At 46.8% G+C, this 23,751-nt stretch overlaps 1 protein-coding gene across 1 annotated transcript in view; it reads right to left on the bottom strand.

Moving 5' to 3' along the window:
• Positions 1 to 23,389, bottom strand: part of LOC101446650 (lysosomal alpha-mannosidase-like) — a 36,446-nt gene extending 13,057 nt beyond the window's left edge. The window contains exons 1-16 of the mRNA XM_071212776.1: positions 23,225 to 23,389; positions 22,745 to 22,847; positions 22,398 to 22,571; positions 21,859 to 22,052; positions 21,246 to 21,378; positions 21,010 to 21,155; positions 19,811 to 19,927; positions 13,214 to 13,296; positions 13,016 to 13,136; positions 12,853 to 12,931; positions 12,640 to 12,749; positions 11,960 to 12,067; positions 10,806 to 10,928; positions 10,545 to 10,583; positions 9,453 to 9,550; positions 9,274 to 9,370 (exon numbers count right to left, since the gene is read on the bottom strand). Of these exons, the coding sequence (XP_071068877.1) occupies positions 9,274 to 9,370; positions 9,453 to 9,550; positions 10,545 to 10,583; positions 10,806 to 10,928; positions 11,960 to 12,067; positions 12,640 to 12,749; positions 12,853 to 12,931; positions 13,016 to 13,136; positions 13,214 to 13,296; positions 19,811 to 19,927; positions 21,010 to 21,155; positions 21,246 to 21,378; positions 21,859 to 22,052; positions 22,398 to 22,571; positions 22,745 to 22,847; positions 23,225 to 23,389 (1,890 nt within the window). The remainder of the gene's footprint in view (positions 1 to 9,273; positions 9,371 to 9,452; positions 9,551 to 10,544; positions 10,584 to 10,805; positions 10,929 to 11,959; positions 12,068 to 12,639; positions 12,750 to 12,852; positions 12,932 to 13,015; positions 13,137 to 13,213; positions 13,297 to 19,810; positions 19,928 to 21,009; positions 21,156 to 21,245; positions 21,379 to 21,858; positions 22,053 to 22,397; positions 22,572 to 22,744; positions 22,848 to 23,224) is intronic.
• Between the last annotated feature and the right edge of the window lie 362 nt (positions 23,390 to 23,751).

Genomic DNA, 23,751 nt, shown 5'->3' on the forward strand with positions numbered 1-23,751 from the left:
AGTTCTCCCAGCATCATGTGTGGAAGAACTATTCTCTCCCCATTGCATGTACTTGATATCCTTGTCAAAACAAAAACAAACCAAAACAAAACCAAAAACAATTGGCCATAATCAAAGACCTAACTATGAGAACCATGACTATAAAACTCCTAGAAGGAAATGTAGGCAAGCATCTTCAGGAATTTATGTTAGGTAATAGTTTGTTACACTTTCCACCCGGAGCATAAGCCACAAAAGAAAAAATACATAAATGGAGTCTCATCAAAATTGAAAACTTTCACATATCATACACTCTATCCAAAGTGTATAATCGATGTTTTTTAGTATAGTCACAATGTTGTGCATTCACAACCACAAAAGATTTAGAACAATGACATTATTCCAAAGAGAAAAACTCCACACCCCTTAGCAATCACCTCTCAATCCCTCTATCCTTCCTTGGCCTACATAACCACTAATCTGATTTCATCTTTATGAACTAATTTGTGTTTACATTTTATATATATTGGATCATACAATATGTAGTACTTTGTGTCTGTTTTCTTTCACTTAGCATAAGGTGTTTTTTATTGTCTGAGTCTAACATCTTATAGTATTAACATATATTAGTTCCGTTTCAAAGAAAACTAGTCTTATATATGCAATTTTACCATATTCATGTTTCACATGCAGTATTACTATGCTATACATTTCCATGTTACAATTTTTAAGCTTCTATCATTTCCAAAGACTAATATATCCTTTCTGACCATTTCTGCACAAGTTAACCCTCAGCTTTCCATTCTCTAACCTCATTCTATTTTCTGGTGACCCTTATTCGAGTTATTAACTCTATGAGTTTATACAAGGTATTTAATTAATAGTAGTGCATTCATGCTGAATTGTCCTTTGTGTCTGGCTTGCTTCAGTCAACATAATGTCCTCCAGGTTCGTCCATATTGTCACATGTTTTATGACTTCATCTTACAGCTGCATAATATTCCACTGTGTGAATGCACTACAATGAATCCATTCATTGGTTGATGGACACCTGAATTGTTTACAACTTTTGGCAATTGTGAATAGCACAGCTATGAACGGCAGTGTACAGATGTCTGTTCTTGTCACTGATCTCACTTCTTTTGTGTATATAGCCAGTAGTGGTATTGCTGGGCCACATGACAAATCTATATTCAACTTTTTTAGGAACTGCCAAACTGTCCCCCACGGTGGCTGTATCATTTTATATTCCCACCACCAGTCAATAAGAGTTCCTATCTCTCCTCAACTTCTCCAACACTTGTAGTTCTCTGTCTTTTTAATAGTGGCCATTCCAATAGGTATGGAATGATATCTCATTGTAGTTTTGATTTGCATCTCCTTGATCGCTAGTGAGGTTGAACATTTTTTCATGTGTGTGTTTGTCATTTGTGTTTGGCTGTTGGATTTAAAAAAAATTATTTTAAAAGAAGCTTTAGATAGTGTAAATGATATATCAAAATATAGGTGGATTCCCATATACCCCCACCCTCCCCCTTCCACACTTTCCCCCATTCACAACATACTTCATTACTGTGGTACATTTGTTACAAGTGATGAACACATATTGAAGCATTGCTGCTAACCATGGGCAATAGTTTACATTATAGTTCACACTTTGCTCCGCACATGTTTATAGGTTTTGACAAAATATATCATGGCCTGTATCTGTCATTGCAATATCATTTAAAGCAATTCCGGTGTCTCCAAAATGCCCCATGTTTCACTTATTCTTTCTTCTCCCTCCCCTCAGAACCTCCAGCGACCATACCTTTCTATCAGTGTGCCAGGATCTTCCAGTGCTAGAATAAGTCTACTTTAGACCATGTTTGCATTGCCCCCTTATGTTCGTTCATTCCTCAGTCTTGATCATTTTAGGATGGGGATGCCCACTGTGTTTCTGATTGAGAGGGGGCAGATGGATGGAACTGTCTTGCTTGCAGTTGTAGATACTCTGTTTTTTGGGATGGGCATTGTCCATCATCATCATTTCGTTAGTTGTCTTGGGTGAGTCCAATGAAGTGGAGAGCAGGTGTTACAATACTGTTGAGATTCAGGACTCAACCAGCATATGAACAGACTGAAGATTTAAGTCTCTGGTACATTTATTTACCAGTTATAGTGCTATTTATAGGTTCAAATTAAAGGGGCAGAAAAGCCATGTATAGGGAAATTGTAAATGAGTCTACTCTGTTGCATTGGGGAACATATATTCCAAGGCCAGCCCCGCTGACAGGGTGCCAAATTCCTGAGCTTGTCTGCCCTGCCTATAGCTTCTCGATGTCTCTAGAGTCCTCAGGAGCACCCCTGCTGGAGGCAATGTTTATGTGGCAGTCAATGAGATCCTCCTGAGACATGCATAAGTGAAACCTCTGGAATGACTTCCCAATTCTGGTGCGGGGTGTCGGTGAAGAGGGATGTGTGGGAGAAGGGGGCATGACCTTAAGGAATGTGAATATGTTCAAGTGGTCATGGGGTGTTGTCTCAGTGGGTGTAGGAAAACACAATAACCGAAAGAATATTAAATTCCCATCCTGGGAAATCCTGTTACATTCTCTAATAGAGCAGCAAGCATCCCTAGAGTACATGAGCAGTGCCTAGTAAAGGAGGACAGACTAATACACCAGGTTCTGGACATTGATGGTTGTACTTAGAAACCTTTTTTTGTGAAATTGAAACTTAGCTTACTGTTACATATTGCTTAAGAGTTACCTCCTGAAGGAGTGCATCCAGTATCCATGTGGAATCTAAGCCCCCACTTGACATAGATGTGCAATGGACACAACCAATCCAATGTCCACAGAGAAAATGTGGCATGGGTGTGGGAAGGGTGGCCATGGTGGCTGCTGGGTGTGGGGAATGGGAGGAAGAGATGAGATGGGGAGGCGTTTTCGGGACATGGAGTTGTCCTGGGTGGTGCTTCACGGTCAATTACGGGACATTATAGATCCCCCCAGGGCCCACTGGATGGAACGTGGGAGAGTGTGGGCTATGATGTGGACAATTGACTATGGGGTGCAGTGATGCTCAGAGATGTACTTACCAGGTGCAATGGATGTGTCATGATGATGGGAGAGAGTGTTGCTGTGGGGGGAGTGGGGGTTGGGGGCGGTGGGGTTGAATGGGACCTCATATTTTTTGAATGTAATATTAAAAAAAATAATGATAAAATTAAAAAAAAACTGAAAAAAAAAAGAGTTACCTCCTGAAAGCCTCCTTGTTTCTCATAAAAGGCTGTTGGAATTCTGATTGGTATTGCATTGAATCTATAAATCACCTTGGGTAGGACTGACACCTTCTTCATGTTTAGTTTTCCAATCCATGAACACAGATTTTCTTTCCATTTGTTTAGCACTCCATTGATTCCTTTTAGCATTGTTTTGTAGCTTTCTGCATATAGGTACAGTACTTTTTGTTTAAGTTGATTCCTAGGTATTTGAGTCCTTTCGTTGCTATTGTAAGTGGTATTTTTTTCCTGATCCCCTCCTCAGATTTTTCAGTACTAGTGTACAGAACATTATTGATATTTGCTTGTTGATCTTGTATCCTGCCACTTTGTGGAAATCATTTATCAGCTCAGATAGCTTTGTTGTAGACATTTCAGAGTTTTCTAAATATAAGATCATGACATCTGCAAATAGAGTTTACTTCCTCTTTTCCTATTTGGATGCCTTTTTTTTTCTTGTTAAATTGGTGTAGCTAGAACTTCTAGTACAATGTTGAATTACAATGGTGCCAGTGGGCATCCTTATTTTGTCCCTCATCTTAGAGGGAAAGCTTTCAAACTTTCCCCATTTAGTATGGTGTTGGCTATGGGTTTTTCATACATGCCTTTTATCATATTGAGGAATTTTCCTTCTATTCCCATCTTTTTTTCCCCCAAGAAGGATGCTGAATTTTGTTGAATGCTTTTTCTGCATTGACTGAGATGATCATATGTATTTTTTCCCTTGTTTCTTAATGTAGGGTATTACTTTGATTTTCTTAAGTTGAACCAGCCTGGCATACCAGGAATAAATCAGACTTGGTTGTGATGTATACGTCTTTTGATATGGTGTTGGATTCTATTTGCAAGTGTTTTGTTGAGAATTTCTGCATCTAAGTTCATTAGAGAGATTGGTTTATAGTTTTTTTTTTTTCTTGGAGTATCTTTATCTGCCTTTGGTATTAGGGTGATGTTGGTTTCCTAAAATGTTTTGGGTAATTTTTTCCTCCTCTTCAATATTTTTAGAAGAGTTTAAACAGGATTGGTGTTACTTCTTCTCAAAATGATTGGTAGAATTCACCTGTGAAGCTATCTGGTCCTGGACTTTTTTGTTGTCGTGAGTTTTTTAATGACTGATTCAATCCCTTTGAATGTGTTTGGTTTGTTAAGTTCTTGTATTTCTTATCGGGTCAGTGTAGGTTGTTTGTGTGTTTCTAGGAATTTGCCAATTCATCTAAGTTTTCTAGTTAGTTGGCATAGTTTCTCATAATATCCACTTATGATCCTTTTTATTTCTCTGGTTCAGTCATAACTTTGTCCCTTTCATTTCTGATTTCATTCATTTGCATCTTCTCTCTTTTTCTTTGTTAGTCTAGTTGAGGTTCATCAGTTTTATTGATCTCAAAGAACCAGCTTTTTGTTTTGTTGATTTTCTCTATTGTTTTTTTTTGTTGCTGATTTCATTTATTTCTGCTCTAATCTTTATTATTTTTGCCTTCTGCTTGCTTTGTGAATGGTTTGGTGTTCCTTTTCTAGTTTCTCCTGCTGTTCAGTTAGATCTTTGATTTTGGCCTTTTCTTCTTTTTTAATATAGGCATTTAGGGCTATACATTTCTCTCTCAGCACTGCCTTCACTGCATCCCATAAACTTTGATAGGTTGTGTTCTTGTTTTCATTGATCTCAATATCTTTACTAATTTCACATGAAATTTCTTTGACCCACTGATTATTTTAGGAGTGTGCTGTTCAGCCTCCACATATTTGCAAATTTATCTCTTTCCTGTCTATATTTGATTTCCGGTTTCATTCAATTATGATCTGAGAAGGTACTTTATATAATTTCAATCTTTTTATATTTATGGAGAACTGCATTGCACCCTAACATGTGGTCTATCCTGGAGGAAGATGCATGAGCGCTTGAGAAGAATGTATAATCTGCTGAGTGTGGGTGCAGCATTCTGTATATGTCCTTTAGGTCTTAGTCATTTATCATATTGTTCAAGTTCTGTTTCCTCATTGATCTTCTGTCTAATGTTCTATGTAATGAGGTGAGTGGTGTGTGTTCACTGCAACACTGGATCAGTGTGATAGAGATTTCTGCCTGGAGGCTCAGGGCATAGTATTTCAAACGTTCTCAGAGGCAGTTCTCCAACCCTTCTTGGCACTCTCTTCCCTTTTCCCAAATAGGAAATAATTCTACTCCCCTCTGTGTCTTCAACAATCAATCCTCATCAGTACAGAGGGAGATTGGGAGGGTGGGATCTCTTTAGTCAGATCTCTTTAGCCACTTGCTGGCTCCCACGGAAAACAATGGCAGGGCCGCACCCTGTCTGGAAGAGTTCATGTGACACAGCGGACCAAATGTGGGTCAGCCTTAGGCTACGTCCCCCTCTCTTCCCTCTCTTGGGAAGTGGTTTGCTGGGGCCCCCTTTGTTAGAAGCTGCTGGCCCCTGAGTCCTGAGAATTCAAAAGTGTGTATAGGGTGGGAGAAGATTCCCCATAGCAGTAGCTTCTTTTGGGGGGTGGGGAGATACCAGGCAATGAACCCAGGATACTGTCCAGGGGAACGAGGTGCTCAGCCACTGAGATACATCTGCTCCCCAATGAGAGTTGGTTTTTTGTTTTTGTTTTGGTCTTTGTTTAAGGAGGTACTGGGGATGGACCTCATACATGGGAAGCAGGTGCTCAACCACTTGAGCTACATCCACTCCCCAGCTGCAGTTTTAAGTTATGGTTATGCTGTCACAAATCTTTTCCTTTGTTCCTCTCTCTTCTGGATGGTGTCCAGCCTTCCCTGGTATTCTAAACCCTAGATTTTTCCCCCCAGACTGTTTCTGCCTGTACTCTAGCTACTTTTCTGGGAGAGAGTCCCATGTCTTTCTAGTCTGCTGTCTGCCGAAACTAAAAATAAAAACTTTTGTACATCAAAGGATTTAATCATGAAAGTGAAAAGAAAATGTACACAAAGGGAGAGAATGTTTGGAAGTCACATATCTTATAAGGGTGAAATATCCATAACATATAAAGACATTCTACAACTCAACGATAGAAAGATAATCAAAATGGGCTGAAGACTTGAATAGATTTCAGAATTTAATCCATATACACTTAAAGTAATTACTTAAGAGACAAGAATTACTACTTCCATGTTGCTAATTGGTTTCTTTTTTGTTTTCTTAGAAAGTACGAGGGATTGAACCCAGAACCTCATACTTGGGAAGCAGACTCCCAACCACTGAGCTACCGCCACTTCCCAGTGAGACTTAGATTTTCCATTTGTTTGTTTGTTCATTTTTCTATTTAGGGATCTAACTCAGGACCTCATACATGGGAAGCAGGAACTCAACCACTTGAGCGACATCTGCTCCCCTGCTAACTGGTTTTTGTATATCTTATGCTTTTCTTTTGCCTCCTTTCCTCCATTACTGTGTAGCATCTGAGCTGGCCCCTCAGGGAGCCACCAATTCATTAAAAAATGAGAGAGAAAGAAGAAAAGGAAAAAGGGGAAAAAGAAGGTATGCTATGGCTTTCAGTCTCCTAATAGGTGATGATGGGAAACTGGAAGCCACAAGCACAGTGCTCAGGAATCCAACCTCGACTTGTGACACCAGTTTTGAGGAGGACAAAGTTTTCTCTGTTCTGGCCCCAGCTCACTGCACTTGCAGAATGGAGTTGCCATTTCCATTGTCGTCACCACACTCGTGGCTGCAGAATAGGAGCTGCTGGTTGCTGGCTCAAGCATGCACTTACTGCACTTGAAAGCTCAGCAGCTTCTCCCTTTGTCTGGAAATCCCATGTTGTTTCTAATGTCTGATCAGATGCTAGGGTTACAAACTGGTCAAGTCCAATATCTTTTTGTAGTTCACTCATTGTTTCTTTGTGGAGAGAGTGAGTAGAACTTCTTAGTCTGCCACTTGGAGTCTAGGAGAGTCAATTATCTTTGAAAAAGATTTAAATAATAATAAGTGTTCTTTATAATGCCCAAGTAATTATCATTTTTGGAGTCCTTCCTTCTTTCTGTACATCCAGATTTCTCTCTGGCATCATTTTTCTCCTGCCTGAAGGATTCCTTTGACATTTCTTGGTGAGCAAGTGTGCTGATTTAAAATTCTTTCAAATTCTATTTTGTCTGAGAAAAGTCATTATGTTCCTTCCTTTTAGAACAAAAGTTCTTAACCAGGGGTCCACAGACCCCCAGGGGATCCACAGAAAGATTTCAGGGGGTCCATGAGCTTGAATTATTTTGTAATGATCCTAAAATTTAATTTAAAGACATGCCAATGTTGCTGGTCATAAAACTGTCTGCTGCTACATTCTGAGAATGGGTCCATGGTTTTCTCTTGACTGGCAAAGGGGTCCGTGGAACAAAAGGGGTTAAGAAACATGTCTTTTGCTGGTGTAGGATTCTAGGTTGCTAATTTAATCCTTTCACTTCTTTATTGATGTTTCTTCCCTCTTCTGGCTTGCATTGTTTCTTATGAGAAATATGCTACCAATCTTCTTTGATTCTCTGTATTTAATGTATCCTTTATCTCTTGTTACTTTTTATGATTTTCCCCCCTTATCCATGTTTTTAAGCAATCTGATTATGATTTTTCTTGTATTTTTAGTTTGTGGTTTGTTGAGCTTTTAGACATCTCGGTTTATGGTTTTCAGTCAATTTGGGAATTTGGGGCCATTTTTCAATGAAATGTTTTGATTTTTTTATATTCTTCTCCCCTTTTGAGGAGCACAATTGTAGGTATATAATGCCATTTCAAGTTGTCCCAAAGCTCCCAGGTACTCTGTTCATTTTTTCAGTCATTAATCTTTCTCTGGACTTTTGACTTTGGATAGTTACTATTGCTAGGTGTTCAAGCTCACTCATCTTTTCCATGCAGTATCTGATCTGTTTATTCTATTCAGTGTATTTTTCATCCCCGACATTGTTGTTTGCACCTTTAGTAGTTTGATTTGTGTCTCTTTTTAGGCATTTTATATCCTTACTTAAAATGCTGAATCTTTCTTCAAAGTTTCTGAATACATTGAATGTGGTTATACCGCATTTCTATCATCTCTGAATGACTTTTTTCTCCTTATTATGGGTTGTAGAGCAGTGCTTTTCTCTATGCTTGGAAATTTTTATTGAATGCCAGACATTGAGAATGCTACTTTTGGGTGCTGTATTGTTTTTACATTTCTTTAAGTGCTTTCACTGTGGGTCTGGGAGACCTTTAAATTACTTGGAAATGGATACTTTTTAGGAAGAACCAGAGCAACCTTTTATCAAAGAGCAAATTTTCCTCAATCATGGGACAAAACTCTGAGAATTCTATCTGATGCCCCATGAATTTGAGACATAACCTTCTTTCTTGTTTAAGGCAACACTGCTTTGTGTGGCTCTGGGGCAGTAGCTAAAACAATGTGGTAATACAACCCAGGTGTAAACTACAGAAACTCACCTTAAGGATATATTTCCAAACATTCATGTCCAACATGAAGCTCTGAAGCAGATGGATTATGAGTTTTATCAACATCTGCCTCATTCCCACTACAAGAAGAAATGTCAATGCCTGGCCATGTGTTACTTTTCAAGTTCCCAACCTGTTGTGTCCTTTCAAATACAGAATCAGGATTGGAACCATGGTTTCTACTCTAGATGTGAAACTCACCAATGTCTAATCTTGGTAAGACCCTTCCAAACTCCAATCAAGGTGCTACTATGGCACCAAGGGGAGTCCTTGGTGTAAACTCCAAAGCAGGCACAATTCCCCCATTCCTAGCTAGAAATGTGAGTTGTCTGCTTTACAGTGTGGGCTTAAATCCTTACATCTACAACAAAAGTGAAAGTTCCCAATAGCTGTTCCCGAAGCTAACATTCCATAACCCCAGGGTACAACCCGGAACCAACGATTCCACGGGTCTTAAACCTGCCTCAGTGTGCAATGTAGGTCCTCAGGCCACCTAGCACCAGGACAGAACCAGTCCAGGATTTCCCACAACCATGTGTGGTCTCCCTTCCAATGCCAGAGTCCCCTTTGCCACCCGCCTCACCGCCCCTAGCTCCGAACCTTCACCAGGTGGGTCTTGGGTGAGAGATTCACTGGCACTGGAGTTGAATACTCAGGCTTGAAGATGTAGACTCCTGAGTAATTGCTGGCTATATACCTGAAGCATTGGTGGGCAAGAGGAGTGGGTCAGGACCAGCTCAGCTCCCAGAGCTCTCCCGGACACGGTGGCCACGTCTCACCCATAAAAGGCCTGTTGGACGAACAACTGAAGCTTCTGGTCCCGGTTCTCAATCTTTTTCAAGAGCCCCTTTTGGGTATCGAATACAGCTCGGATATGCTGGAAAGAGAGGGGAAGACGAGGCTAAGGATATTTGTCTCAGTGGTGGCAGTCTGTCCTTCTAGGTGCTCAGGACAAACGTCTGGCGTCACCTGTAACTATTCCCTTTTTCTCACACTTTCACACTCGCAGATTGTTGGTTCTTCCTTCAAATTCCTTCCACAAAAGATTTGGTAATGGACAGTGGTGGTGGTAGCACAAGATTGTGAATGTGATTAACAGCACTGAATCGTAGATTTGAACACAATTAAAGGGGCAATTTTAGATTGTTTAAATGTTACTAGAAAAAAATTTAAAAAAGAAAGCAGAAGACTATACAACACACACAGTGGACCCTAATGTTAGCTATGAACTCCAGTTACTAATACAATTATAATAATATTCTTTCATCTAATGGTAACAAAGGTACCACACTAATGCAAAGTGGTAATAATATGGTGGAATATGAGAACTCTAGCATGATTTTCATCTGTAAACCTCTAACTTCTCTAATAAAAAATTATTAAAAAAAAAATCCTTCCAGAGTGTGGATGTGTTTTACCATCCCTACTGTTACCACTTGCCGTTCCAGCCCTTACCATGAAAACCTGACTCTTGCTGTCACTTCTTCCCTGGCCAGCTCACTTACCCCCTCCACTCCCACAGGCTTTTCTGCAAAGAGTGGAGCACTCTGACTCCTCACTGTTCATGGAACAGCCCAGAAAGACCTGTCTCATGCTCTCGCTGCAGACACCCACGTCGCCCACCTCTTCCAAGTCTCTGCTTGAATGTCCCCTCCTTGGTGAGGACTTCCCTGCCCCTGGCCCATCACTGCCTCCTGCCTGCCCTGATGACACACAACCCTGCCCTCATATTTCTCCAGAGCACACAATGCCATCATGTGACATCATGTGATCCCTTACTTGCTGGGCTCCCCTCTAGGACCTTTTCTCACTCCTGGGTCACCATGGACCTCAGATAGGTCATGGGGGGTGGTTAGAAATTGGGATCCCACCTCATTTTCAATGGCCAGCTCAAGAGACTGTGGGCTGGTCTGAGAAGAGCTGGTCTGAGAAGAGTTTGGCTGAGAAGAAGTGGGCTGAGAAGAGCTGGTCTGAGAAGGGCTGGTCTGAGAAGAGTTTGGCTGAGAAGAGGTGGGCTGAGAACTGGTCTGAGAAGAGCTGGTCTGAGAAGAGCTGGTCTGAGAAGAACTGGGCCGAGAAGAGCTGGGCTGAGAGGAGCTGGGCTGAGAAGAGCTGGGCTGAGAGGAGCTGGCCTGCGGGGTTGGCTTGGGGACTCGGGTCACAGAGTAGATGTTGATGCCCAGGGCAGGTGCTTTGGCTGGGAACAGCAGCTCAGGGGGTCGCCCCCTACCGTCGATGTCGGGAAGGTCGACAACCTGATGCCGCAGAGGGAGGGAAACTGAGGGAGAGTTCTGCTGCTCTACAGACACCCACACTCTGGGGCAAGGCCAGGCTAGGGAAGACATTGCTCCAGGTGGGGAGACTGCCATAGGTGAGGCAAAGGTGGAACGATTCTAGGGTGCAAGAGGGAGATCCACTGATGGGGCAGAAACTGATAGGGGGAGTGAGAGAAGGGGAAGGGGTGATAGCAGGAGCTGCAGGTGGGGAGACTGTCATAGAAAAAAGATTTATGATGGGCCCCAGCCTGCAGGACATCTTGGGGGGCGGTGAAATCCACGGGTGGGAGATATTCACAGGCGTAGATGTTTCTGGGCGGGAGAGGCAAGGGACGGCGCACCTCGCTGGGCACAGCCTCTCCACTAGCGTCCAGCACCAAGAAACTGCCTTTGCTGACTGGCAGCCGCAGCATCCACTGCACCTGGCGGCCCAGGGGGTTGTAGACGAAGACTCGGAACTGGGGTGTTGGGGTGGATGTCAGCCAGGGCAGGCCTTGCCTCCCCCGCCTGCCCCACCACGGCCTCGCGCCAGGCTGGCAGGACTGACCCGTCCTGGGGCGTTCAGGCCCTGCCCAGGTGTGCACAGGCTCACCTGAGCACAGCGGTGAGGCTCCCTTGGCCTGAGCCCTGTCCCAGGTCATCCTCACCTGCATCCCCCATCCAGGTTGTCAAGGTTCCTTGACCCCCGGGCCACATCAATCTGCTTTGCCCAATTTCTGTCTACACGTGATCCTCTTCACTTGATCTTCCTAACAGGACTCCTACCTACCTACCTGTTTCTGAAAAGACCCCGCACCTCCTTGTCTCTCTGCTGAAAATGACACAGAACCCATGCCTTTCCACGCACTCTTTGGGGTTACTCACCCCAATCCCACGCGATGCTCCCTGTAACTTGGGCTCCCCACGTTACACCCGACCCACGTTGACAAACGTTTCTGCTCTCTACCTAGACCCGCCCCGCCCCGGCGAATCCCCGCCCCTCCGGGCCCCGCCCCCCCGGGCCCGCGCACGCGCTTCGCCGTCTGGGTGAGCGCGCAGGCGCTGACGTTGAGTTCGTGGCAGAACGTGAAGGTCTCCTTGGAGCCGCTGAGCCGGGCCAGCGCGTTGCTCAGGAGCACCTGCGGGGAGGGCGTGGGGGCGGGTTCTGCGGACGCCCGACCCCGGTCCCCGCCCCGTGACCTCCACGTCACGCCCCTCTGATAACCCCGCCCCTAGGCCAGGCCCCATCCTGAGCTATGAAGCCCTCAACGTAGAGCCCTTTAAGCCCCGCCCCCAGGGCCGTCACCCTCTCCAGGCCCCGCCCCATTGCTTTGGCCCCGCCCATACGGCCCAGGCCTCTTCCCTAGAGGCCTGGTCCGACAACCCCCAGGCCCCGCCCCGCGCACCTCGCAGGCCCCGCCCCAGGCTCCGCCCAGCGGATCTCGTAGGCCCCGCCCCTGGCCCCGCCCCACATACCTAACAGGCCCTACCCCAGGCTCTGCCCAGCGCACTTAACACGCTCCACCCCAGGCCCCGCCCACACGCACCGCCCAAGCCCCGCCCCGCGCACCTCGCAGGCCCCGCCCCCCGCCGCGCAGGCCCCGCCCCCGCACCCCGCAGGCCCCGCCCCGCAGGCCCCGCCCCGCACCTCGCAGGCCCCGCCCCGCCCCTCGCAGGCCCCGCCCCGCACCCCGCAGGCCCCGCCCCGCACCTCGCAGGGCCCCCAGCCCGCGGCGAGCTGGCGCGCGTAGTCGTCCGCCACCTGCTGCCTGGAGGTGCCGCTGACGGCGTCGTGGTGCTGCAGCACGGCCATGGCCTCCCCTGCGGGCGACCGGCAGCCTCCGGGAGCTCCGCGGGACACCCCGCCCGACCCCCGGGGCCCGCGTCGGCGGAGGGGGCCGGGGGCCCGCCTGGGGTCGCCTACCGAGGGGCGCGCTGTCTCCGCTGCCGTAGGGTCCCTCGTTGGCCGCCGGGCCCGCCAGCGCCTCCAGCTGGCTGCACACCTGGGCAGGGGGCGTGTTGGGGCGGCCGGGCCTGCGCGGGACCCCCGGGGCCGCCCCCACAGCCGGGCGCCCCCCCCCCCCCACCTGCAGGAAGTTGTAGCTGCGGCGCTCGTAGCGTTTGAGGGCCGGCCGGCTGGAGAAGTAGCCGGTCCAGAAGGCCCGGGGGCCGTCGGCGTAGGGGAAGAAGTCGTCCTCCTTCACCGACCTGGGGGCGGGGGCGTTGAGGGCCGGCCACAGCCCGGGGACACCCCCCCCCCCCAGCCTCCCGGTGCCCCCAGGTACCAGGTGAGGTTGGCCTTGTGCAGCTGCCAGAGGTAACAGGCGGGGGTGGAGTAGAGCACGTGGACGCGGCTGCCCTTGGCCTGCTGTGGGGAAGGAGTGGGGGGTGAGCCCTCGGGGGCATCGGGGGGCCTCACACATGCCCAGACCCCGAGAGCACCATCTCACATCCCATAAACAATTAGGAGTTTTATGTTTTGGCTGAAAGCCAATCCCCAGTGTAATACTTAAAATTTGACCGAGGCAAACTATCACCATCCTTCAAAGAAATCCTGAAATACAAAAACAAATTAACTGCCATATCAGATGGCCCTTCTTTGGAGCTGGTGTTTCTGCGTGATGGAGCTGGACTCAGATGGGATCTCTTTGCACAAGACTTTCATGCTACTTTACTGGAATTGTAGTTGGTGTTGGTGTTTAAGATATATTTAGGGGATTTGAATCTCTGCACTGACAATATGATAGCCAGGCCCTGAGCCCCAACAGACTTCAGCTCCTACAATCTGATTTATTGGACTCACCTCACTCAGCTAAGATGGAGTTGAAGAAGGACAACCACCACACCATGGAGTCTAGAGGGCTTACAACTGAAAGCAAGAGGATTGCTTCCAGTATCCATGTGGAATCTGAGCCTCCTCTTGACATAGAGGAGCAACAGACACAACCAATCCAAGGTCCACAGAGAAAAGGTGGCATTGGAGTGGGAAAAGTGGACATGGTGGCTGATGGGTATGGGGAATGGCAGGAAGAGATGAGAGGTGGAGGCACCTTTGGGACTTAGAGTTGCCCTGGATGGTGCTTCAGGGGCAATCGCCGGACATTGTAAATCCTCCCAGGGCCCACTGGATGGAATGTGGGAGAGTATGGGCCATGATGTGGACCATTGACCATGGGGTGCAGAGATGCCCAGAGATGTACTTACCAGGTGCAATGGATGTGTCATGATAATGGGAGTGAGGGTTGCTGGGGGGGGGGGAGTGGTGGGGTGGGGGTGGTGGGGTTGAATGGGACCTCATATTTTTTTAATGTAATATTTTTACAAAATCAATAAAAAAAAATAAAAAAAAAATAATAAAACAAATTAGAACTTTGATGCAAAATTCGGTTAAAACTTACTATCTAAGGACCTAAAATATTAGTCATCAAAATAAGTAGGATATTAGCACACATGATATAAGAAGAGAGGTTATGGTTATTTAAGAGTATAGTCAAATCATTCCACAGCCCCTAGAGCTTCCCACACTGACTGGAGAAGATGATCCTTAAGCTGAAAAGAGAAAAGGGGCACTAAAAGCATAGTGAGCTTCAAAGATAAGTTGATCTTTATGGAGCTTCCTGCCTAGAAGAAACTGACATAGATAGAGCCTACTGGAGACTTTAGCTTCAGGGCAAATCTAGAATGCTCACCTACATTGGATAGCAACTAGGTTCTAATAAATAGGATTAAAATGCTCTTTGCTCATTAATACCTGTCTTAGTTTGACACAGGGCTGCCAATGCAAAGTACCAGAAGTGGGTTGGCTTTTATAATGGGAATTTTATTAGGGGAAAATCTTACTGTTCTGAGGTCATGAATTGTCAAGTCAAAGAAGAGTCAGAGATGCTTTCGCACCAAAGTCAGCTACGGGTGATCCCGGTGTCCTGCCATATGGTGATCAGGCATATGGCAGGGCTTGTGTCTCCAGCATTGAGCTGCTCCATGGTCCAGCCTCTTGGGGGCCTCTTTCTATGCCTTTGTGCCCTGTTGATTCCAGACTTCAAGACCTCTCTCAGCCTCTCGGGGCTTCTCTGCCTTTCCGCAGCTGTAGACCAGTCTGGAGTCCTCTTACTCTACTTTCTCCATTATCCACATGGCAGAACCAAAATGGCAGCTTCCCTTTTCTCTGTGTGGCTCTTTCTCTGTTTCTCTGCTCACATAAGGTTCAGCAAAAGTGTAGAAAGCCAACTTGTGTCATGCTTCTCTAATATAATTCAATCAAATGGCCCCACACCCACAAGAATGGATTAGTTCAAACAAAATCTTTTTCTTTTTGAGATTCGTTAAGAACTTCAAATTTTCCCAGTCCACCCTCTGAATCCCTAGAAGATAGTTCTTTCCATGTGCAAAATACATTAATTACGTCACAATACCTATTTTTAAAAACCTTAAATCATTTCAGTAAAATGCTACGTATAAAATCTCATAAAAATCAGTTATAATCATGCAGTGTGTCTTGGGGCAACATTCCTCTCTGGCTGTAGACCTGTGAAACTCAGACAAGTTATCTGGGGAGCAGATGTAGCTCAGTGGTTGAGCTCCTGCTTCCCATGTACGAGGTCCTGGTTTCAATGCCAGTATCTCCTAAAAACAAACAAAGACAAGTTATCTGCTTCCAATATACAAGGCAGGGAGACCCACATGATAAAGATTTTCATTCCCATAGGCTGGAATTGAAAAGAGGCATCAATGATCCCAAACATTTCTGGAAACCTGCAGACATATTCCATTAGATTTCAAAGTCTGTGAGTCATTTCTAGAAAGATGTCTTGTCCTCAGGGCCTGATGGAGACCCACCTCTTTCAAGGATTTGCCTGGCACCATCTTCTCTGTTCCACCTTGATCAAGCATCTGGGTGGTAGCCAAGCTCCAGACCTCACACTCCAAGAACACTCAAGTGTGGTCCACACTTTCCGCAATATCTGGGGACAGTCTCAACCCCATTAGTACAGTGGGGTGGTGGCAACATTCTCCCTAATCTCTGGGTCACAGACCCAACCCCCTCTAAACAGTGGGGTTCCACTGATTCCAGACTCCAGGACTTCTCTTAGCCTCTCATGGCGCCTCTGCCTTTTTGCAGGTGTATGCCAATCTGGAATTCTCTCTCTCTAGGTCGTCCTTTCACTCACATGACAGAATCAAAATGGCAGCTTCCTTATTCGTCGCGTCTTTTCTTCTGTGTGTCCATTTATATAACACTTCCATGTATTTGGAAATTTGAAGGACCATTTTCAATTTATTTTTTAGAAGTATAGAAATGTCACAAAAGCACGAGAATAGCAAGCACAGCATTGTAGGAGTGCATACACAGTGACGTGAGGTAGTTGGTCGAGGGATGTTTTAGTTTCAAGGCTGCCAAAGCAAATGCATGCAATGGGCTTATACAAATGGGAACTTATTGGCTCACACTTTGAGGCTAGAAGTCCAACATCAAGGCATTATCAAGGCGATGCTTTCTTCCGGAAGACTGTGGCATTCTGAGGCTGGCTGCTGGTGATCCTTGGTCCTTGGCCATTCTGTCACATGGCAATACACATGGCAGCCTCTCCTGGCCTTTTCTTTCTTTCTTGATTCTGTTGACTTCCAGCTTCTAGCAGCTCCCTGGGACTTTCTCTCTCTCTCTTAGTGACCTTCCCTGTAAGGCCTTTGGTAACCAGATTAAAACCCATCCTGATTCAGCTACACCACATTTTAACTAAAGAAACCTCATCAAAAGTCCTATTTAATGAATTCAGTTTAAGTCCATGTTTTTCTGGGTACAGATTGCTAGGCCGTTCTTGTGTTTCTTGTGGGTGAAACTGCATATACGCAAATGCAACATCTGTGTTGTGCTCAAATCATTCCCTAATATACTCAGCATGTCAGAAAAAATCTGTGTTTTCAAAATGAACATTCTAGCAGAATTGACTGCAGAAAATTTTGATCAAATGCTGGAGTCAGAGGCATACTTTGTTTTTTCTCGAAAAAGTTTCCCATAGGTTCAGGTGACCATGTTTGTGTAAGTGTGCAAAATATACAAAATACACAGGAACACGGGTGCACACTTCTAACTGGAGGCTGCAAAGCACAGGCACCCACGTAGAATACACGGGACATATTTACACCTATCAGCTTCCAAGGGGCAGCCATGCTGCCTGTTCTGTTCAGTGCATGTCACACAAGAGGCACTCAGTAAACATTTGAGTAAATTAAGGGATGCAAATGGAGCTACTGTAACCTGTCCATGCATGCGCACACTCTCAACATCTGCATACACTTGCCTCTCACCAACATCCCTCACAGGCATAGACCCATAGACACAAACATGGACTGACCAACATACATTCTCACAATTTTCCAAGAAGAGGGGGATGCAGACATATCATTAGTCCCTGCCTTCCTGGAATTCACACCTGAGGGGCAGAGAGAGACATCAAACAGATCCTTAACTAGTTGCTGTTGTCCTGGTTGTGACATCAGACAGCTATTCATGGGAGTCAGGGTCTTGCCTGGAGGGTGGTGAAGGCTTCCTGGAGAAGGGGACATTTCTTCTGGGGCTGTGAAGGAGTACAAGGAGTCCAGCCAGAAATATTAATAACTAACAATAATCACTAGCACTTATTCAGCATTGTATGTCAGGCATTGTTCTCCATGCCCGACATGTACTTAATCATTACATTTTACAACAGCTCCATGTCATAGGGGTATACATTTTCACTTCAGATGGTATTGATGGGAAGGGATGGGACTTAGCTTCCCAGGCTGCTCAAGGTAATAAGATAAAATGATTTGGTTTAGCCAGTGGAATTTTAATCACTTGCAGCTAGAGTCTGGGAAATTGTCCAAATCAAGGCTTTTTCAAAGCCATGCTTTCTTTTTCTTTTTCACTTTTTTTATTGAAGATACATAGATCACAAAAAAATGTCACAATAAAAATATAAGAGGTTCCCACATACCCAAAACCTCTCCCCACTCCTCTCAAATCAACAACCTCTTTCACCATTGTGGCACATTCATTGTATTAGGTGAATATATTTTGGAGCACTCCTGCACCACATGGATAATAGTTTACATTGTAGTTTACACTCTTCCCCCAGTCCATTCAGTGGGTTATGGCAGGATATATGATGTCTAGCATATGTTCCTGCAACATCATTTAGGACAACTCCAATTCTCGAAAATTCCCCCACATCACATCTCTTCTTCCCTCTCCCTGCCTTCAGTAACTATTGTGGCCACTTTCTCCACATCAATGCTACATTTTCTTCCATTACTAGTCACAATAGTTCTATATTAAAATACCAGTAGGTTCACTCTAATCCATACTCTATTCCTCCATCCTGTGGACCCTGGGATGGTGATGTCCACTGCACCTCTATATCGTGAGGGGCTTAGATCTCACATGATTGATGGATGTGATTCTCCTGCTTGGAGTTGTAGGAACTCTGGGTTCCCTGGTGTGGTGGTTCATCTTCTTCACCTCCCTGTTAGCTGAGCTGGGTAAGTCCATCAAACCAGAGAGTAGGAGTTGCAACTCTTCTGTGGCCCAGGGCCTGAATACTGACTGCCAGTGATCCTTAGCTCCTCTGCCACATGGCCAGGCATATGGCAGCATCTATTGGTCTCTCCTTTCTCTTTCAGGTTTTTTTTTGCCTCCTGCTTCTTGCTTCTGTGACTCCTCTCTTTCTCTGTATTCATCCCACTTATAAAGAGGATTAAGACCCACCTTGAATGGGTGTATCACACCTTAACTGAAGTAGCCTCCCTGAATGGTCTTGCTTACATAATTTTAGAATGTTTTTCTGGTGTATATACAGCTTCGAACCACTACAGGCTGTTTTAGATTAGAGAGAGGAGATCAGTCTTCCATGCTGATATGAAAGAACAACTACTTGTCCATGTAATCACAGTTATGGCATGCTTATGTGGACACATACCAATGCTCTGTACATAGAAGCGCTCACACACATGCACACAATCCTGCATGTGCAAACATGGGCTTGCAGAGAATGTGTGCAGGTACCATGGGGTTAGCACATGGACCTGAAGATAAAACATTTCCCACAGTTTTAGGGCAGGGATTATTTTTCTATAGAGATGGCAAGTAGTGGTGATTAGAACCTGTTTTAAATTATTTAACCAAGGACAATTTCCCACAGAGACAAGATTTAGGAAAGTAACTACTCAGCAGTGTCTCCAACTAACCAAAGTTTCTAGAACTAACGTCAACACAGTTCCATTTCTGAAAGTATGCCGTGCCCTGAACATGCCCCCAAAACCCAATATGAGAGCACGAGTCTGTTCTGCTCCTAAAAGCTGTGCTTGATCAACATAGCTTTCCCCTACATAAGAAAGCAATCAATTCAGTTTTATGCATGAGGTGGCCTCATTTTTTGACATTACAGTGCATTGGACACAATTTCATCAGGATCTGTCCATATATCCCCATCACAGTTTCCAGTCAATGAGACACTGGGTTTGGTTTTCAGAAAAGTCTATGGGGGGAAGGATTTCTTTCAAGGCATGCATGATAAATTTCAGGTCACTTACATGGCTCTTCAGCTGGAAATTTGAAGCCCTAAGAGCTCATCCTTCTTTCTCCAATTAGGAGCACAATTAGGAGCACCAGGCTGTCTCACTCATTAGTTTGACCAAACTGTTCTAAGGTCTCAAATACATGGTCACCCAGCCTCTTCTAAGCATTTCATTAAGGGGACCCAGTGCTGATATTTTGCGAAGCTCTCTTGCCACAACATGCTGTTGACTCTCACTGCCCTTTTTACTAGTGGAAATAAATATCTTGGTGCTGTTAAATCGAATCAGAGTAAAGAACCACTTCCAAATAATGGGGAGGGCACACTCACCTCTGCATTGACCAGCCAGATGAGCTTGTCCAGGTTATTGAACCACTTTTTTGCATATCTGTAATGGAAATCTGCGCCCATTGTCATGATTGTGTGGTTGGTGCGGTAATATTGGACCTGAAGGCAAAATGGTGGGATCTTAGACCAGGATGCCTTGGAGTCTCCTACCATCCCAATCCCCACCAACAGCTGTTTCACCAGTTGTCAGGAGTGGACATGCACAGACTTGGCTTGTGCAGTGATGGCTCCATGTGGCATGTTTGAGCATGATGTAGCAGTTTGATATGGTTATGAATTCCAAAAGTAGATATTGGATTATGTTTGTAATCTGGTCTGTACCTGGGCGTGATCAAGTTATAATTAGGGTTTTGATTGGGCCACGTCATTAGGATGTTGAGTCCCCACCCCTTAGTGGGTGGGGACTCACAGATAAAAGACATGGCAAAGGACAGAGTTGGGGTTCTTTGATGTTGCAGTTATGATGTTAGAGTTTGATGCTGAAGCCTTAAGCTGGAGCCCCAGGAAGGAAGCTTGCAGAGGAAACAGAAGCAAGCCCTAGGAAGAGAGGAACACTGAGAGGAACCCAGAAAGCCTGAACCCTGGCAGATATCGGCAGCCATCTTGCTCCAACACGTGAAAATAGACTTTGGTGAGGGAAGTAACTTATCCTTTATGGCCCGGTATCTGTAAGCTCCTACCCCAAATTAACACCCTTTATAAAAACCAATCAATTTCTGGTATTTTGCACCAGTATCCCTTTGGCTGACGAATAGACATGACAATACATGTACAAGACATGTAAAGATTTGTTGAGCTCTTCCTAAGTGACCACACAAAGTGAGTCTCCTGAACACGGCTGGGAAGAATGCTGCCCACTTCTGATCAAGGATGCACATAGATTCAGGGGATGGACCTGTATAATGGTACAAAGAATGGACTCAACCAGTCCAAGCTGCCAGGGCTGGGTTCCAACAACTGTGCAAATTTGGGCTTGTGGACATGCTCACCTATTCACCAATCAGCCTGTCAGTTTTTTCATCTTTAATTGCCATGATAATGTGATTTTCCTCCCACTGTTTTGTCAGTCAATTAGGGGACTCCTGTGCCATGGGAAGGCCCACTGAGTGATAATATCTACGTGAGACTTAGAGGCTACTGTCAACTGTACCTGGTGATGCACAGGGGAGGGTCAAAGGTACCTGTTTGTAGACCAAATCCAGGAAGTGGGCCACCACCCACTGAGCGTTGTATTCAGGAGTGGAAATGTTCTCGAATATGATTGGGTCATCACACAGAATATCCCAGCATAGCCCCTTCGGTGGGGTGTAGAGGGAAGGGAGAATACCTGTGGATGCAACACGGGTCGTGGAGGTAAGGGTTGCTCTGGACGCTCGCATACCACCCACTTCTGCACCTTAAGGCCATCATCACTCACTGGTGAAGAGGTCGGCAGATGGGGCCTGCAGGCTGGCACTGCCCCGCCACACCTGCTCCATCTCAGCCGCCTCCTTTCGAACACGCAAGTCCTGGTAGTCCACGCGCCCCAGGAACAAGCCGTCAAAGCCCATCTGGGAAGAAGGGAGACTATTCAGAGCACAGAGCGGGGAGGGGCGGAACCCAGTTCCCATTTGCTCCCAGCAAGTGTGAGCGGGGCCAGTAGAGGCGGAGTGGGACAGGCCAGGAGTGGGACAGGCCAGGAGGCCCTTATACCCCTCAACTAAAGGGGAGCAGTGGAGGGAATGACCCAACATGAGGAGGAAGGCAAGTCTAAGTGCAGAGCGGGTTTCCACCCATTTCAAAACTTGGGATGGGGACGCCAGAACCAGAGTTCAAAGTGGAGGTGGGTCAGAATAAACTGCGTTAGCCAGAACCAGGGAGGGGAGGGGTTGGGGCTCAATCTGGTCACAAAAGGGCACACCTTGAGAGGGGTGGCCCAGCTCGAATCAGGGTGAGCAGGCATGGCCTGAGCACAGGGGAAGCTGGGACAAAGGCAGAATGCAGTGAGGTGTCCTGGCGTGGGTTGGGCCAAGGGTGGGGTGGGGTGGCACCTGGGCAAAGAGTGAGGCCTGCTCCCGTGAGTGGCCGAAGGGGTCGATGTGCCAGGCCACGTGGGGGCGGCCGGCTCTGCCAAATGTGTCCTTCAGGAAGCGCAGCCCCAGCGTCATCTGGTCCACAATAGCGCCATAGTAGGTGGTGGCCTCGTCATTCATCACCCAGCCACCGTTGGCAAATTCTAGGCGCCCTGGTCAGGAGAAACAAGATGGGGGACAGGTCACAGGTTAGGACCTGGAGTGCACAGGGCTTGTGATGCAGGGGCAAGAGGACCTGCCTGAATAGCCATGCTGAGTAAGAGAGAAAAGCCTGAGTCCCTTGGGGTCAGGGATGGAGAGGGTGATAAAGTTCTCTTGGGGAGGCAGGCTCCTAAGGAAAGAGACTGGTGGATGTGGGGCTTTTCAGGATGCATAGGAGTTCTCTATGCAAGTGAAAGTGAAAGTTCACTTTCTGCTGTTCACTTACACAGCAGAAGTACAGCAGAAATAGAAGCCAGACTGGGATTTCTCTTTGAATTTCCTTAGAGCAGGCTCACCTTGATGCACCAGCTTCCGCACAGCCTTCTGAATGCCCGATGTCTGCTGGCGCCACCAGTGGGAGAAGAAGGCCATCTCCACGTAGATGAAGCGACGAGAGGGCTTGGCCAAAAGGGCTCGCACCACTGAGTTCAGGATGTCCTTCACACTCTCAGAAAGCAAGTCATTTGGGTCTGTTTGCATGGCACGCAGATGGTAAGGGCACAAGTGAGACATGGCCACACAAAGAGAGCCAATGCTGGGTGCATCCCAAACCTCAGGGCCCCAGTATTTGGGCCCAGACCTTTGTAGGGGACTCACAGTTGCCCCTGGGAGGCCCGTGGCTCAGGCCCCACTCTCTACTCACCGCCTTCAAAGTACTGGTCCGCTGTTTTGAGCCAGCCCACGTCATTGTGTGAGTGGGCCACCAGGTGCACGTTGAGCATGTCTGGCTTCACCTTGGGACACGTCTGCACAGGGTCCCCAAACCCACACACACAGGCTTTGGCACCTTCCTACCCCAGCCACCCACCTTCTACCCCGGGGAAGATCAGAGGCTGGGAAGGAGGGTACCTTTTGCACCTTATCAAATAGAAGTCAAGCGGGCCCAGGTGTCAAAGGTGGGAACACTGTGCCTGGCCCATGTGCCAGTGAGGCTGGCCCCCTCCCGTGATGACACCCAAAGGAGACACACATCACAGCCTCAGGCAGACAGACGCACAGCCGTGCAGCAGGCACACACAAAGCAAACACACCTCCACGCCCTGCACAGACAAGCTCGCTGTGCCCTCGGGCCCACCCCGGCCTGCACCCACTTGTCAGCACTTTCCCTGCAGGCACCTCACACCTGGTAGCCACCTGCAGCCCCAGACGCCTCCAGGAGCCAAAGCAGGAGAAGGAAGGGGAGAATCTGAGGCCCGGAGACAGCAGAGTTGGTCCCAGCCCCAACCTTGGGGGTCCCCTCTGTGCCCAGACCCCTGTTGTCCCTGGAATCACGACCGTGGGTGCCCATCGCTCCCAGGCTGCTACCGTCACCTGCTTATCGGTTGTGGCTGTGACGAAACAAAGGCCCCACCTTCATGTCAGGCTGGCCAATCCGGGCGGGTGGGGCGGGGCAGGGGCGGGGCCTGGCGGTCACGTGGAGGAGATCAAGCCGCTGGAGAGGCTGGTGCGCAGGCGCAGTGCAGCCTGCTCACGTGACAGTCACGTGCATGCCCGGCTACCGAAGTGTGTTCTGGGACCTGAGGCAGGTGAGCGCCCCATCATCCCAGGCAGGGTTGGGGCAGGGGAGAGAGCTGCAACTTAGGGAGCACAGAGGGGAAGGGACCCTAGGAGGTGGGTAGGTGGAAAAGATGGTGCGTCCATCGGAGTCTT

This window comes from Dasypus novemcinctus, chromosome 30 (assembly GCF_030445035.2).
Source record: "Dasypus novemcinctus isolate mDasNov1 chromosome 30, mDasNov1.1.hap2, whole genome shotgun sequence".
Classification (NCBI taxonomy): domain Eukaryota; kingdom Metazoa; phylum Chordata; class Mammalia; order Cingulata; family Dasypodidae; genus Dasypus; species Dasypus novemcinctus.